The 17,238-nt window shown below is 33.4% G+C and overlaps 1 protein-coding gene and 1 long non-coding RNA gene across 2 annotated transcripts; one reads left to right on the plus strand and one right to left on the minus strand.

The window, feature by feature from the left end:
- The first annotated feature begins 732 nt into the window (after positions 1-732).
- LOC127127703 (uncharacterized) lies at positions 733-2,070 on the plus strand. Its single transcript, XR_007805433.1, has 3 exons — positions 733-968; positions 1,138-1,176; positions 1,929-2,070. It is a non-coding gene; the product is annotated as an uncharacterized LOC127127703 (long non-coding RNA).
- LOC127127702 (laccase-17) lies at positions 1,442-4,102 on the minus strand. Its single transcript, XM_051056953.1, has 6 exons — positions 3,954-4,102; positions 3,702-3,853; positions 3,350-3,594; positions 3,142-3,270; positions 1,913-2,872; positions 1,442-1,800 (listed from the first exon to the last, which is right to left on the minus strand). Exons 1-6 carry the CDS (start codon positions 4,065-4,067, stop codon positions 1,670-1,672), a joined length of 1,731 nt encoding a protein of 576 aa, XP_050912910.1. The 5' UTR covers positions 4,068-4,102; the 3' UTR covers positions 1,442-1,669.
- Positions 4,103-17,238: the final 13,136 nt, after the last annotated feature.

Below are 17,238 nucleotides of genomic sequence, written 5' to 3' on the forward strand. Positions count from 1 at the left end.
ATTTTCTCTTTTACCAGAAACCTACGTAATTCAAAAATAAGTCAGAGTTGTTGTTCTACCAAATCTAAACTAAAACAAAGTACCTCCATTATCCATGTATACATTTATTTATGTCACAATAAACCATATTATATTCAACCGAATCACATGTTTTGAATGTATTTGTTTGATGATATGACATTTCGTCATGTATTTGTAGTTTTTTAAAATTCAAGAGCGCATTGATAGAGGGATGTATGCATAATTGATTTGAATCTTTCCAAGATAAAAAATATTATATTGCACTGCTTAATATTAATTTCACTATCTTTTTCTCTAACAAACTTCTAATATGAGAGTCTTATATTTTTACTTTACTACAGAAAACAATGGCAGGAAAAAAGAATTTTTTTTGGATAAAGATTTCATGTTCGGCATTCCTTTTAAAGAACGTTATTGATTTTAAAGAACGTTATTGATTACACAGTATCAATAGTATTTTGTATGTTTCCGTTATTGAATATAATTTTAAATATCTTTATTTACCATTTTCAAAGAGTAATAATATTATTTTTAATGCGACGTACGATAAAAACTTCATAAAAAGACATACAGACATCTATTTTTCTTTTATTAAACAACTAAAACCCCCTCAAAAAATAATGCATAACAACGTCAATGACCAAAATAAATAAAAGCAAAATGACTAAAACCCCCTCTTTCTTTTATTATGAATATACCAAAACCCCCACTTTTGACTGTGGCTAAAATAGAGAAAACCGTGCGCAGTTCACCATTTGCTTTCTCTGATCCCGGTGCCAACAAACGCGCACTACATACATACAGACGCATAACACTGTGATGGAAGAAAATGATAATTAGTGTTTTTACAGAGGTGGAATTGATGAAGAAAAAGACGACAACGCTGTTGCGTTCTTCATGGGAGGAAGATGACTAAATCGTGCGGTAATGGCGTGAGTGCACCGCAGGTAACTGAGACAAAAGGAGGGAAAATCTATTCAAAATCATGTATCATTTAGGTTTTGAGATGAAATGGTGGAAATTAATTTTTGCAACAAACATAACTTTCCATATATGCTTTGCGGTTTGATTGAGTTTGAGTTTGACTGGCATTTTCAATTTTATCATCTATTTCAGGTGTGAAAAGAAGGAAGGAAGGAAGTATACAATACAAAGGTGGATTGAGAAGAACAACATTTTAAGTATTTTACTATCCATCAATATCATTCACACACTTCAAATTTTTTTTTTCTACGGAAACAAATTCCGATCAATATTGAGTGTAGTACGGATTAGTTCATTTTATCTTATCTAGTGACATAAATTTTGTGAAATTGATTAGAAGAAGTTATGAAAATTACTTATAACATTTTTAACAGGCTTTTTTTTCAACTTATTTTCATAAGTTTTTTAATGTAAAGTATGAAAAGATCTTATAACATATGCAAAAACAATTTAACATGATTTTATCACTCAAACAAATGGAATACAGTTGTATAGTTAAGGCATATTGTATAAATAAATCTCTCATCCAAACAAAGAAAGAGAAAGTTGCAACTTCACGTCGTCAAGCCCCTAAAGCAATTAAGGAAAAACAACTGCCCAGTGTTGAATAACAAAAAGGGCCAAAATGTTACATCAAAATAAAGCAATTTTAGGTTCAAGTTAATTAACACTTGGGTAAATCAGCTGGTGGTGGAAGCAGCTTCTGATTTGGGAGTTTTCCATCCAAAACAATCCATGCCATCCTAAGACCCCAACTTGTATGGACTTCCAAGTGACAATGCATGAACCATACCCCTGCATTGCAGTTCAAACAAAATTAAAGATATGTAATTGCATTCTTTCTTTTTGTAATCTATGAGTATGAACCAATATCACTTTTGATAGTATGAATAAATTATGAACTTACCTGGATTATCTGCTAGGAATCTGATAGCAACCCATCCACCAGATGGGATGCCGACTGTGTTCCTTTCAACGGGATCAACAAGATTGAAGTTTGATGGGTCCTTACTTGGATCATAGTTACCAAATCCTTGTCCAACAACAAAGAAGTTAAATCCATGCAAATGGAGAGGATGACTTTCCGCACCAAGAATGCTAGTGTCCTGCATCACAAGCTCCACACTTGTGTTGAAAGGAAGAACCACAACCTTTGTTCCATTGCTCACCATGGTGTTGTTTGGTGGGTTTCCAGTATAATTGAATGGGTGCAAGGGACTGCTTGGAAAATAAGGGGCGTAGACCCCCCTGGATTGCCCAAAGAATTGAGATTGGAGAAGTGCAGTGGTTGGGAGTGTGAAAGATACATTGTTCACTGATGCTGCAAACATTGTTCCATTGGGTCCCTGACAAGTTTGGTTTTTCTGACAGGGATTTGTGCCGAGACCTACCGTGAAGAAAAGGCGCTTATCAACTTTCTGGGGAACGTTAGCTGGAAATAAGACACTAGCTAGGCTACGGAGTTTGTTGGTGAAATTTGTTGCAAAAGAAGTGTCATTAAGTGCTGGGAGAGTAGGTTTGAATAGCGAAACAACTCGGTTGAGATGATTATTAGATGGGGATTCATATTCCAAGATACCAGCAACAGTTGTGTTGTCAAAAGTTCCAAGGCCAGTGGCATACGGTCTAGCAGTCATTAAGAATGCCGCACTGGGATATTGAGACTTGGTCTTGAGAAGAACATTAGTGGTTTGGCCAGGTGCAATAAGGATTGTGTTAGTCTCAAAAGGTTTTACATAAACCGCATCTGCTTCGACAACTGTGAGGGTGTGATTTGCAATGCTGAAGAATAACTCATCATTTAGTGCAGCGTTGATCAAACGTAGAAGGTAAGTCTTTCCCGGCTTCACCATTAACTTGAATGTATCTGTAATAAATGATTTTTTACAAGGGTTTCAACCATATTGCTGATACCATTTCATAAAGAACTCTATATGCTTTAAAGAAATTGGCGCCTAAACTTGTGAATGTACATTTGGTGAGTGCCGTTTTTTTTCTTTGTATTTTCTATTGTTATGAAGTGGAATATGATGTAGTTATGTATAAGACTTCATATTCAATTTTAGTAATTATTTGCATCAATATTTTAGTATATGGGGACTATTCTTAGAAGATACACTTATCTGCACTTGATACCTTTTTTAGAGCAGTTATAGAATGGGCCTGGAAGTCCATTAATTGTGTAGGCTTCAGAAACATTTGGTCCTCCCCCAGTTTGCAGGGCTTGTGCTATGATAGCCTCAGTATCTGCATTGAACCATTCCCCTAAAAAATTGAAGAAATAAATATTAGTTTGTGAAAATTTAAAAAGGGTAGAATAATCTCTTGAGCAAGATATCATTACCAAATATGATTGGAACTTCCTTGTGTGGTTTTGCAAAAGGATATTGAACATTTTTCTTGGGAAGTATGATGAGTGGACCATAGACAGTTGATCTTAACCAAGATATATGGGCATGCCAAAAGAGTGTGCCTCTTTGGCCTTTGATTGTGTAATTGTAAACATAGCTTTGACCTGTTTGGATGGGGCATTGGGTCACATATGCTGGTCCATCAGCCCATCCTGTTTGAAGTTGTCTAATGCCGTGCCTATATAAAAAATAGTAAAGTTTTTTACACATTAATTTTATTCTCAAGTTTTAACACACTACTTCTTTGTACTAGCAATTTTGTTTTGGAAATAGAATTCTGTTTACCAGTGAATGGAGATGTTATGCTGCACATGATTGACCACTTTGATTAGAAGATTGTCACCTTCTCTAGCTACAACGCGAGGTCCTGGAAATTGACCATTCACTGTCACCATGCTCTTGCTGTGGCACAGTCTTGTCACATTTTGGTACATTATCTGCATTAGTGAGTGACCTCAATTTTGCTACATGAAGACTAAAGAAAGGAAAAGAAACTAAAATGTACAATTAATGAGTGTTTTAAGGAAGTAGAAGTACATCAAAATGGTAGTGTCTGGTTTTTCCTGCCAATGCAAGCTCAAATGTACAAAAAATGATCCATGATAAAGAGAACAATGGGAATTTATGTGACGAAAAAAGGGAAACGCCCATGTTTCTCTATGAATGTATAATGAAACAATGTTGATGAAATGAGACACAAGTTCTGGTCTATATATAGAGAGAGAAGTGAAACTACATGGTTGTTTGATTCGAAGATAAAAAATCTAATGTGATTGAAAGAGAAGCTAGTAGAAATCAAGATTTTTGTGTTTGAAGGAGAATAGTAGTTAGAACAACTTTAGAGTGGTGTCAAAGACATTCAATTTTGTTTCATCTCCTTCTTGTCCAAGTCAAATTATATTGTTCTGATTATTATATCTGTAATAGATTTCATTCACATAGTTTGTTTGTCAATAGACAGTATAGGGTATGTGAGATTGCATTGGTCAGATATCACTCTCAACATGTTCTTGTTTCCAAAGTAAGAGAGTTGTATCAAATATTTCACTTCAGAGGTTAGATATTAATGTCATGTTTTATATTACCACAAACAAAAACAAGAATAGTTTGCATGAAAAGTAGACCAAATCTGAAATCTGTTTTCTTTAAGTAGATAGAATAGTGGAAATATTACTAGGGTAAGTTGTCACGTGCGCATGGATTATTATCAAATCAAAAAGGGAAATGTTTTAACAGAGCGGTCCAATTAACTCGGATGCATAGTAGTAATTTAAAAAATAGTTCAAATTAAAAAAAAAAATTTATAAATAACACGTCAAAAATATAATTATATATTAATAAAAATTATATTTAATTATTATTATTTTGATTTTTGATTAACCTCATTTTTTATATATATATTGAGTTTTCGTCATGCATTTTTTATTTTTTAGATTTTTATTTTATTTTTAATAATATTAATGAAAAAAAATCTGAGGCCTTCCAAATATCGAGGTTCTATATTGTGCTGCCTGCACAAGGTTAACTTTGATAACACTTAAGGTTAACTTTGATAACACTTAGTTTGTTTAGGTGGTTTTACTTGGGTGATTAGTTACATCTTTATTTGAATAAATATGGATTATCTTATTTCAAGAAAATAATTAGTTTTCTAAACTTTATGAACAAGAAAGGTTTGAAATCATCATTTCTCGTGATTCAAAATATATGTTTATTTCGTCTTAAAATAAACGTTATTTAAACTTTCATATATATATATATATATATAATGAATGAAAGAAAGAAAAAGAATAATGATTTTATCAAATTAGTGTTTTCATCTATTGATGTATTCAAATTAATATTAATATAAAATAAAAAAATAATAAATGAAAAATATTAATTAAATGATACAATAAAAAAATTAAAATTAAAATTGCAGTAACAAATATTTTGGGATAAATAATTATTCTAAATGCACCAATTGTTTTGAAAGGGATGGAGTATATTTTATAGTGGTTCTATTACAATTATTTTTTGTTCCAGCGATTTTTAACTTTTTCTTTTCCTATTAGTACTCTTCTTTTTTTTTTGTTGGTTATGAAAAAAGAGGAGAGGGAAGGAGAGCCTTGTAAATGAAAAATCTCATTGTGTAAGGAATATTTTATATAAAATGATAAAAAATATTTATTATTAATATATTTTGATTTTTTTAATTAAAAAATTGTCAAATAAAAAAACAAAAACAAAAAGGATGATGGGATATAAATCCTAACCGATCAAATAGTTTAATATATTTCACAAAGTACAAATAGGAATAGGAAGTGAATTCCATCAATTGTCATAATTAACACACACAAAAATTGCAATGACGGAATTTTTATCCATCAAGTGATGCCCTATAACAAGTTGCGATTTGGGTTCACATCTAAGAATTTTCTATTGAGTCCTATAATACAAGAGTTCTATCTTTCATTGACAAAAAGTGCACTGATTATAATCTATATTAAGTATAAAAATGCGAAAAATAATTTGGTGGAGAACAATTATAATAACCTGATCAAACAGTAGAGAGAAATCACACAAAAGGGATTTTGTCCTAAGGATATTTTAGTAAATATATATATTTTTAATACATAAAACTAAGGATATTTTAGTAAATATATATTTTTTTAAATATCAAAATTATATTCCCTCCGCTTGAAATCCCTCCAATTTTGGGGATGCAAAATGAGTGTTTTTAAGGGGTTTTGTCCTCTCCCCTCCCCTCTTCTCTCTTCATAAAATTTAAACCAAATATATTTTGTTAGAAATATCCCCTTTTCTCTCTCCATCTACCCCAAACCAAACACACCCTTAATAAAAATGTTATTGATTTGGAAATTGGCAACACATTAGTCTATGAAATTAATGACAAGGAGCTGCAAATGCAGGAAGGAATAACAAACAAAACAAAAAGATTTTTAAAAAAGTGATTAATGTAGCTACATGTGGCATTGATAAGGAAAAGAAGAAAATGTGTCCATATGGAAAAATAAGGAAATATGTGGGAAATTTTTTAAACAAGATGGTTTGCTGGAGGTAGTTGCAGGCATACACTTGGATGAAGTATCTCAAACCCAAGGCCCCTTTCAATCCAATTACAATATTGGGTTTGGCATTGGGTCAACTCATCTTCTTAGCAGACTTGGTCGGAAAGAATTGAAGGCTCGAGGGCCTTAAGGGAAAGAAATGACATCGCAAATGAAGATTCTGAAAAAGGTTGAATCTCTCAAGATTAAGAGACGAGAAAGGAAATTGGTGATGGAGGAACTTCTTTAAAAGGCGTGCGCAAGACATTGCATCCTTAAGATGACTCATACATGAATGTTGTTAATGAAACCCCAACCAAGTCCATGGTCTTGGAACAAATTTTTAAGTTGTTTTTATGGTGGTCACCAATTTCAAGATTCTTTTATAGAATTGTATGGGGGAGGTGAGTAAAGCTTTCATTAGAGTGTGTAAGTAATATTTGAAGGAAACTAATCCTAATGTCTTTGTGGTTGTATAAACGAGGACAAATCCTAATATCTTATTCAAACTCTTTAATCGAATGGGACTTCATAGTTTCGTGGCTTCGGAGGTTAGGGATTTTTTAGGTGGAATTGATATGTCTTGGAAATCTGAGAATGTGGAGATTGAAGTCATAGAGAAGCATTTTAAGTTTCTACATGTCAAACTCAAGCTTCAAAATGGAGAAGAATGTTTGTTCACTCCACTTTATGCAAGCTCAAGATAGGAGGGTGTAAGTATGAAATGTAATCTAAGAGGAGGTGAATTAACTTAACCGGTATTATTGAATTTTCTCGATTATGAGTGTTAGCGACGATGTTCTTATTTTTCTGAACTAATATGAATATTAAAGTACTGAAAAATAAATGCAGAAAAATAAAGAATACCAAGAGATATCCTAGTTTCACTTTCCAAACAAGGGTACTCTAGTCCCTTCACACCCAGTGAGATATTTAACTACGTTAGATACATTACAGTCGATCCATCAGACTCTCTTAATCTAACACAATAACAAATTCACACCATTCGCATCTCGAAAAATACGATCCTTCGCACGCTCGTGGAAAATGATCCGAACAAAATCGTCACCGAACTTTATTTATTCCAAAGAGGAAAATAGAAAATATATGTGAGTGCAACTTCCGTTAGATGTATTTTTCATGATGTCAAAACTATGATACTTTATCGTTAATTTATATTGGACGATATCCTCTGACTCTTTATGTGCATCTTAGCATTAGGAAGTAGAAAAACATTTGGAAACAACTTGGAAAAGGTCTCATGCATCAAAAATGTATGAAATTTGTTTTTGTGAAAAGTTGCATCATAGGTCGACACATACGTCTATAGGTCGACCTATAGGAAATATTTTCTACTATAGGTCGACACATCCATTCCATGGGTCGACACCCATGTTGTATTATTAAAGCCTGTAGGTTCTGACTCATGTGCCACCACTTCAAGTCGACACACAGGAAGCGCATGGCATTCACAGGTTGACGCATGACCTTATACAGGTCGTCCTATGCATCGAACAAGTCGGCATATGACTTTCATAGGTCGACCTATTTGACGAAAATTTCCAAAATTTCATATTCTCTTCAAATCCTTTGCACTACTTTTGCCTCCAAACAAGCATACATATAAATGTTTCATACATGTATCATTGTCTAGTAAGGTTTCTAGTGAGTAAAACCTATACGAAATTGGGATTTCAAAGCATTCTCATCATCTTCAACCTCTCTTCTATGCATACACACAATCAAACTACACATAATCGTTTTTTGATTGGGTGCCATCTAGATTAGGATTGATAACGTCTAACTAGGTTGAATGTATCGTTGATATTAGGTTGAGAACTTTAAGGATTTAAAATCGGAAAACCAAAGTGAGGTTTTCCTTCAAGATCCTTAGGGTTTGAAGGTTTTGGACAAGATTACGTAATCTGAATCTGACTGAGTGAAGTCTTTGAAGAACAAGAGGTTCTTGGGCAAATAAGTAACGTTGGGCGGTGGATCTCATGCGTAAATCTTGGGTTTTAACAAGTGTGCGCTTGGAATTAATTCGATCTAGTGAAAGCTTTGAAGAATAAGGGATTTCATTCGAAGAAGTAGCATGAGAACAATGAATTGAAGCGACATTGTTGGTTACTTGATAAATCTTTGATCAAGGGTTTTGGAGGTGGTATAATCAACATCAAACCTAGGGTTTGTAGGGTTAGAATTCTTCATCTCTTGTATTCGCATATTTGCAAAGTAAGATATAATATAATATCTCAACTCGAATTCGAATTGAGGGCAGACGTAATCATAACAAGGCCGATTGAGGAACTGCCTAAAAAATCCTTGTGCACTCTCTCTCTCTCTCTCTCTCTCTCTCTCTCTCTCTCTCTCTCTCTATATATATATATATATATATATATATATATATATATATATATATATATATTATATATATATATATATATATTATATATATATATATATATATATATATATATATATATATATATAATATATATATATATATATATATATATATATATATATATATATATATATATATATATATATATATATTATATATATATATATATATATATATATATATCTTTTATATTCAATTTGTAAATTGTCGATTGCATTGTTTGTTTGATCAATTTTGTTTGGATCATAATTTTGAATATATTTTGAAATTGGTGTTGTTGTGTAGATCACAAACCATTTGGTTGTGATTGGATTTCTAGTACAACAATACCACATATAATTTCAAACATTATTGATCACACACTAAGTGTTCGACAAATTGCTTCATTGTTATGTTTGTGTGAATTATCATTGGAGATAGACTTTTTTGTATTACTTAGCATTCAAATCATTGTGATTAGTTGTTATTGATCGATTTGTGAATCATTATTATACTGTCTCCTTTAATGCGCATATCCGAGCTTTTTGATAGCGGGTTCGGTTAGACGGTTTTTAATTCGGGATATTTGTAACTTGCTTCCGCGTCATAAATTTTTCAAATTATTCTTTTTGTCAAGTTTTTAACTCGTGATCGATTCACCCCCTATAAATCTAGGCTTATCGTCTAGCAAGTGGTATCACGAGCTCCGGTTAATTTCGTGCTTAAGTTTTTCTTATTAGATAATTGTTACCGAACTTAAAGGGGCGTACAATAGAGCATCAATTTTCACCGGCAAAAATTATGGCTATTGGAAAGCTTATATGCGTATCCATATCAACTCAGTTGATAAGGGTGTATGGGACATCATCATCAATGGTCCTCATGAAATTACTATGACCAATGGTGAAGACGTCGTCGTACTAAAACCGAAAAATCAATGGAATAAAAATGATAAGAAATTATGGTCTTACGATTGGAAAGCATAAAACATTCTCATATCCGCACTCAGTGTTGATGGATTTTATCGTGTTTCCCATTGTGAAACCTCTAAGGTTGTATGGTACGCGTTACAAGTTACCCATAAGGGAATAAACGAGGTCAAGCAAGCTAGGATCAACACATTGAATCAAGAGTTTAGACTCTTTCATATGAAGCATGGTGAAACCATTTCCGAAATGCAAAAGAGGTTCACATGTCTTATTAACCGGTTGAATGCTCTAAGTAAGCCTATTTCCAATGATATTGCTACTAATAAGGTTTTGAGATGTCTTAATAGGGAATGGCAACCCAAGGTTATCATAATCAAAGAGGTGAATGATCTTAAAGTACTTGATCTCACTACTTTGTTTGGAAAATTGGAAGAACATGAGCAAGAACTCACTTGCTTAGAAAAACACGAAAATAGCATGAGAAGATGGTAAAGAAGGAGAAAAGGAAAATACAAGGTTGTAGAGAAGAAGTATATTTCTCTAAAGACTTCAAGCTCAAAGCCCTCATATATTGAGCAAAGTGATTGTGAAATAAGGGATGACAAGAACTCCGATGATGAAGACATGGGATTATTTGTCAAAATATACCAAAGGTATATAAGGAAGAATGAAGTCAAGCACTCCAACAAGAACTTAACCAAGTTTAGAAGGGTAGCATTTGCCTTATGGAAAATAGAAAGAAGAAGAAACATGTAAGTTTTTCTAAGCTTGAAGAAATTAATGACTTATCTTATCTTCAATTAAAAAAAGCTTTTGAAGATCTTCATAGAGAGACCTTAAGTGCCTTTAACAAACTAGTTTCACATGAAAACGTATTTTTACACTTAGAAGCTAAACACTTAGTTCCATAACCAATTTGTTAACTTTGATTTACTAAACAAAGTGACTTCAAAATATTTACTAAATCATGTCAACTTTGATTTACTAAACAAAGTGACTTCAAAAGATTTAGTAATCGGTCTTCCAAAAATGAAATTTCAAAAGACCATATATGTGATGCATGCCAAATGGGCAAGCAAACGAGAGTCTCATTTAAATCGAAAAACATTGTTTCCATTTTGAGACCTCTTGAGCTTATACATATGGATCTATCTGGTCTATCATGAATCAAGAGCATATGTGGTAACTATTATGGTTTTTTGATTGTAGACGATTACTCAAGATTTTGTTGGGTCATGTTTTTGTATAGTAAAGATGAGACTTTGTCGGATTTCAAACAATTTGCTAGATTATCCCAAAATAAAATGAATTTGAAAATTGTCGCTATCCGAAGTGATCAAGAAGGTGAGTTTGAAAATATTCTCTTTGAGAAGTATTGTGACAAACATGGAATTAAGCATTACTTCTCCGACCCTAAAACCCCAAAACAAAATGGTGTTGTGGAGCAGAAAAATCGTGTTTTAGAGGAGTTAGCTAGGGATATACTCAATTAAGGCAATCTACCTAAGTATTTTTGGGCCTATGCCATTAACATGGTATGTTATGTCTTGAATAGGATACTAATACGTCCTATTTTAGATAAAACTCCCTATGAATTGCTTAAGGGTAGAAAATCTAATGTGTCACACCTTCATGTTTTTGGATGCAAATGTTTTGTTTCGAATAATGGAAAGGATAATCTAGGTAATTTTGATGCGAAAGCCGATGAGGGAATCTTCCTTGGAGACTTACAATCTAACAAAGTTTATAGGGTTTATAACAAAAGATTTATTATAGTTGAAGAGTTGGTTTATGTTACTTTTGATGCGTCTTACTTGAAAAATGTCGAGAAAGGTGTTTCTTTTCATGATGTAGGTGTATCTTTACAAGATACTCTCAAGGAACCCGACCAAGGAATTGATCAGCCTAAAACGGTGGAACATGAGAAAGAAGATAATGATTATGAAAAGGAGAAGGTTGAAAGTCCAACTGCAGTGGACAAACTACCTTTGACTTGGAGAACATCCAAAGATCATCATATCGAGAATATTCTTGGAGACATCACAAAATGTGTGACAACACGCTCCAAGATATGTAATTTTTGTTATCACTTTGTGTTCGTTTCGCAAGTTAAACCTAAAAATGCTAAAGATGCATTACTTGATGAGCATTAGCTTATGGCCATGCAAGATGAACTAAACCAATTTAAAAGGAGTTATTTTTGGGACCTTATCCCTCATCCCAAAAATCATCGAGTAATTGGCATTAGAAGGGTTTTTAGAAATAAACTCGACAAAAATAGAGTGATAACTAGGAATAAAGCCCGACTAGTGGCACAAGGTTATAACAAAGAGGACGGCATTGACTATGAGGAGACTTATGTGAAATTGCTCTCTATCAGCATATCAGTTATTTTGTTATTTTGATGCTTTATTTTACATTTATTGTTTATTTTGAGTTTTCTTACTTATTAATCATCAAACACATGTTAAAGAAGGTTGTCCATGCATTATGTTAAGTTGACTAAACGTCTAAGCTGTTTGAATCGATTCAGAAACTTTCCTTATTTGATTCAAAGTTTTGTGTAACTTCTGACTCGAGTCAAGGACTTCATGAATCGATTCATGAATATTCCTCTAAAGTTGGTTTTGGTTATGTTTGCTCGAATCGAGTTAGGAGAAATTTTGAATTGAGTCAGGGGTCTGAAGTTCCAAATTGAATTGATTCAGTAAGGGCTATGACTTGATTCAGGATGCTAATTTGAATTGATTTATTTCAGACTCGACTCAGGTCAACATCCCTAGTTGAATTGAGTCATGGAAATACTAAATTGATTCATTTAGTTCTTTTTTACTAATTTCTTGTGAATTATCTATTTCACCTATAAATATGGGTTTCATTTCTTCATTTCACAAGAGATCAAATTTTTTTCAGTTAGAAAAAGCTTTGCAAACACAACTTATTTCTCTCTCAATTCGTTATCTTAATCATGCTCATGGAAAACATTTTATTGTGTGTGTGTGATGATTAATTATGGGGAAACATTAGAGATTTATTTGTTTATTGAGGTGTGTATATTTTTTCAAAGAGGTATTTTGATCATGGAAATTTCGTAGGCTTGAAATTTCTAGAAGGAAAAAGAAGAAGGGGCTTTTCTCCTTAATAGTGGAGTTTTTCTGTGGATTTGTCAGCTTGTTGAAGAGAAGGATTGAAGGCTTGTAATTTCAATATTGAGTGAAGATTGGGAAATTTATCAAGACTGAAATCCACCAAAAGTCGAAGATCAAGATCTTGGGTAAAGATCAAAGTTTAGTTGTGGTAGCTAGTTGCAAGCAAGTTCTATTAAGAAGCAAGGAAGAAGATAGATTAGATTGTTATAATTTATCTTTTGCTTATATGAATTGATGTAACACGAACCAAACTCAAATATCATATTAATGGAAGAAAGAAATTTTTGGTGATTCACCATCGAAGACTAGACGTAGGTGCCTGCAAGGACGATAGCACCAAACTAGTATATATCCTGGTGCACTCTCTCCTTCTCTCTCTCTCTCTCTCTCTCTCTCTCTCTCTCTCTTTTGTTTAAAATTGCATGCTTGGGTTAACTGTTTAGATTCATTGTGTTCATAGTCTTGATTTGTAAAAGTTTAGGTTTGATTATAATTGTTCTTCGAAAGGATCTTGTTAATTGATTATTGTGTGAGAATTGAAATTAGAGTTGCCTTTTAATTGAAGAATAGTTAAAGTTGTAAACATCTCGTTGAAACTTTAACTGTTAGTCATTACATTGTCTTTTACCTCATTACAAACCTTTGGTGTATGTATAACATAAATCCTCTTCCAATATCATAAAACCTTTTCAAAACAATTTTTCACCATACCCATTTTTGTTTGCGTAATCTGATTTTAAATCGAAACGAAGGTATTTTTAATTGTATATTTAACCCCCCTTCTAGAAAAATTACTCCACATTCAAACCAATAATTGGAATTAAGAGCTGGTTCTTTTGAATATGGCGCAGGTTGATTTGAAGGGAGCGTATAATAGAGCTCTGATTTTCACTAAAGAAAATTATGATTATTGGAAGGATTGTATCTGCGTACACCTTATGTCTGTGGATATAAAATATTAGTTAGCCATCAAAGACGGACCTTTTGTTCCTCAAAAGGTAGTTGATGGTGTATCAGTTGCAAAACCACCTAAAGATTGGAATGAGGCCGAAACTAAAATGGCGTCTTATGATTTAAAGGCGAGAAATATACTAATCTCATCATTGAGCATGAATGTATATTTTACTATATCACATTGTAAGATGGCTCAAGCAATGTGTAATTATCTTCGAGTTCTCTATGAGGGAACAGAAGATGTTAAAAAATCTAAGATCAGTACTCTAACAGAGGAAATTGAACTCTTCGGCATGGAAACCGGTGAAACCGTGGCCTCCATGAAGATAAGATTTTCCCATATAATCAATGAATTTGAGAATTTGGGTAGGACCACTTCTAATCAAGATTATACTAATAATATTTTGAGGTCTATATGCAGGGAATGGCAGCCAAAAGTCACGGCTATCAAAGAATCTCATGACCTAAAGACCTTAGACATGTCAACCATATTTAGTAAGCTCGCCAAACATGAGCATTAATTGAAGAGACTTTAAGAGAGCGAAAGTAACACGTGTTGGTGTAAGCCCTAGAGGCCAATACTTTTGGTACTTGTATCGAATTATTTATTAATAATAAAAGGCATTTTCTTTGTTATGGTTGATTAATAAAGTCCCTGGAATAGATAGTCCGTTTAATGTATTAAGTGTGACTTAATCATGAGAACACATTAAACATAATGACACTATTCTTAAAGTATCCGTAGTCGAGCTTTAGTGTGAAGTGGGATAACATTAAAGCATTAAGACTATTATGTTTGTAGACTGATGATCACATCTCATGGATCATGGATAAAGAGTTATCAAGTCTTAAACATAGGTATGAATATTAAGAGTAATATTTATACCGGATTGACCCGCTATGAGAATACTATATAGAAAGTTATGCAAAGTGTCATAAGTTATTCTCATGGTGATAATGGTGTATACCACTCTTCGACCTGAAACCACTATGGATCCTAGATGTGGAGTCGAGTGCTTTATTGCTGATCCAACGTTGTCCGTAACTGGATAACCATAAAGACAGTTGATGGGTACTCCACGAAGCATGCTGAGGGACATGAGTGACCTAGATGGAATTTGCCCATCCTGCATAACAGGATAAATGTCTATGGGCCCAATATTGAACTGGACAAGGATGACACGGTCTATGCCTTGTGTTCAATATAGACATAAGGGCAAAAGGGTAATTATACACATAATTATTATCACAGATGGTTTTGTCAGATCACATGACATTTTCGTGTCTTGGGTAGCAGTGATGTGTTGCTAGATACCGCTCACTGTTTATTATATTAAATGTGTGATTTAATATAATTGCCAACGTCGCGAAAACCTACAGGGTCACACACAAAGGACGGATTGATGAGAGATAGGGCAACTAAGGAATACCGTAAGGTACGGTGCCCTTAAGTGAATTATAGAACATCGTAAGGTACGATGTACTTGAGTAGAATACGAAATATGGTAAGGTACCATGGGCTTAAGTGATTTTGGGCATATTATAAGATATGGGCCAAAATACACTTAATTGGGCTTTTAGCTTGAAGCCCACACAAGTGGTTCTATAAATAGAACTCTTGTGCAGAAGCATTAATTGCGGTTGCATTATTTTCGTTTTCTCTCACTCTCTCTCTCACTCAAAGCCTTCATTCATACCAGCTAGCACTGAGATTGAAGGAATCCGTTCGTGTGGACTGAGTAGAGACATTGTCATCGTTCAATGTTCGTGATCGTTTCCGTGGATCTGCATCAAAGGTTTTGATTGTCACAAGAGATCTGCACCAAAGGTTTCAATCGTCACAAGAGGTAAATATTCTATCACTGATCATGACCATTCGTAAGGATCTCTAAGGAGAAAATTTTAATTTCCGCTGCGTTTTGGACCGCAATTCTCCTTCAACACGAAGCCCAAGGATAAAAATAAAGAAGATAAGAAGAACATCTCCCTAAATGTCTCCACTTCCAAGATCAAATTAGAGGTAGATGATGAGGACTCGAGTGGCTCTTCGCAAGACAAAGAGATGAGATTATTTATTAGGCGGTACAATAAGTATATGAGAAGAAATAGTCTAAAACACTCAGGCAAGAGCTTAATGAGGTTCATAAAATTAAATCACTCAAGTAAATGGGATGAAAAGAAGAAATAATAAAAACAAGTTACATGCTTCGACTGTGAAAAAACCGGCCACTACAAAAGTGATTGTCCAAGTTTGACAAAGCACAACGGAAAGAAACATTAATACAAGTCTAAAAGCCAATGCAAGAGACAACATGCGGACATCGCTTGGAAAGAGGATGAAGAATCGCCATCATTCTCCTCGATTTCAGACGAAGAAGTAGCTAATCTTTGCTTGATGGCTCAAAACAAGCAAAAAGACTCTGATGTAAGTGACTCCGATTCTAAATCTTTACCTTATTATGATGAGTTATCTGAGGCGTTCCATGAGATGCATGACGATGCATTAAAAGCTTTTAAGAAAATCTCCTCTCAAAAGAAATATATTTTGAAACTTGAGGGAGAAATCTTAAAACTTCAAAATTCTCTTGAGTCCTTGAAAGAGGACCATGCATCTTTAGTAAACGACTAATTGTGCATTCCTCCAACTCTAACGAAAAGGAAACTTTAGTTGAGTGTGTTACTTTCCCTTGTTTAAAAAGTGAAATATAAGGTTTAAAGGGACAAATAACACAATTAACTAGAACACATACCATCACATCTATTAGTTCAAGCATTGATTGTCTTGTAGGAATGTCTTATAGCAGCAAATATGATGCGGTTCCTAGAGAGTAGTTGTTTAAGGCATATGACGGGAGACGCGTTGTTATTCATTGACTTCACCAAGAAAGAGAGCAGTTTCATTACGTATGGAGATAACAACAAAGGTAAAATACTAGGATAAAGTATTATGCGAAATCCCTCCACAATCACCATAGACGATGTTTTGTATGTAAAAGGGCTTAAACATAATCTCCTTAGCATAAGTCAATTATGCGATAAGGGATATTCCATAACTTTTGACCCCCTTAATAGCATAATTGAATATAAGAATGACAAGGATAAAATGTTTAAGGGTTCTAGAATTTATAATGTTTATATGCTTAATCTAGACGAGGTATTTAATATTGATACTGATCGGGAAAATAACAAGTGTACTATTTTGCCTTTTATAGTAATAATGGGAAATTCCCCGAATGTCGATCTCAAGGACTGCATGTTGGTGTAAGCCCTAGAGGCCAATACTTTTGGTACTTGTATCGAATTATTTATTAATAATAAAAGGTATTTTCTTTATTATGGTTGATTAATAAAGTC

Source organism: Lathyrus oleraceus, chromosome 3 (genome assembly GCF_024323335.1).
Source record: "Lathyrus oleraceus cultivar Zhongwan6 chromosome 3, CAAS_Psat_ZW6_1.0, whole genome shotgun sequence".
In the NCBI taxonomy this organism is placed as follows: Eukaryota; Viridiplantae; Streptophyta; class Magnoliopsida; order Fabales; family Fabaceae; genus Lathyrus; species Lathyrus oleraceus.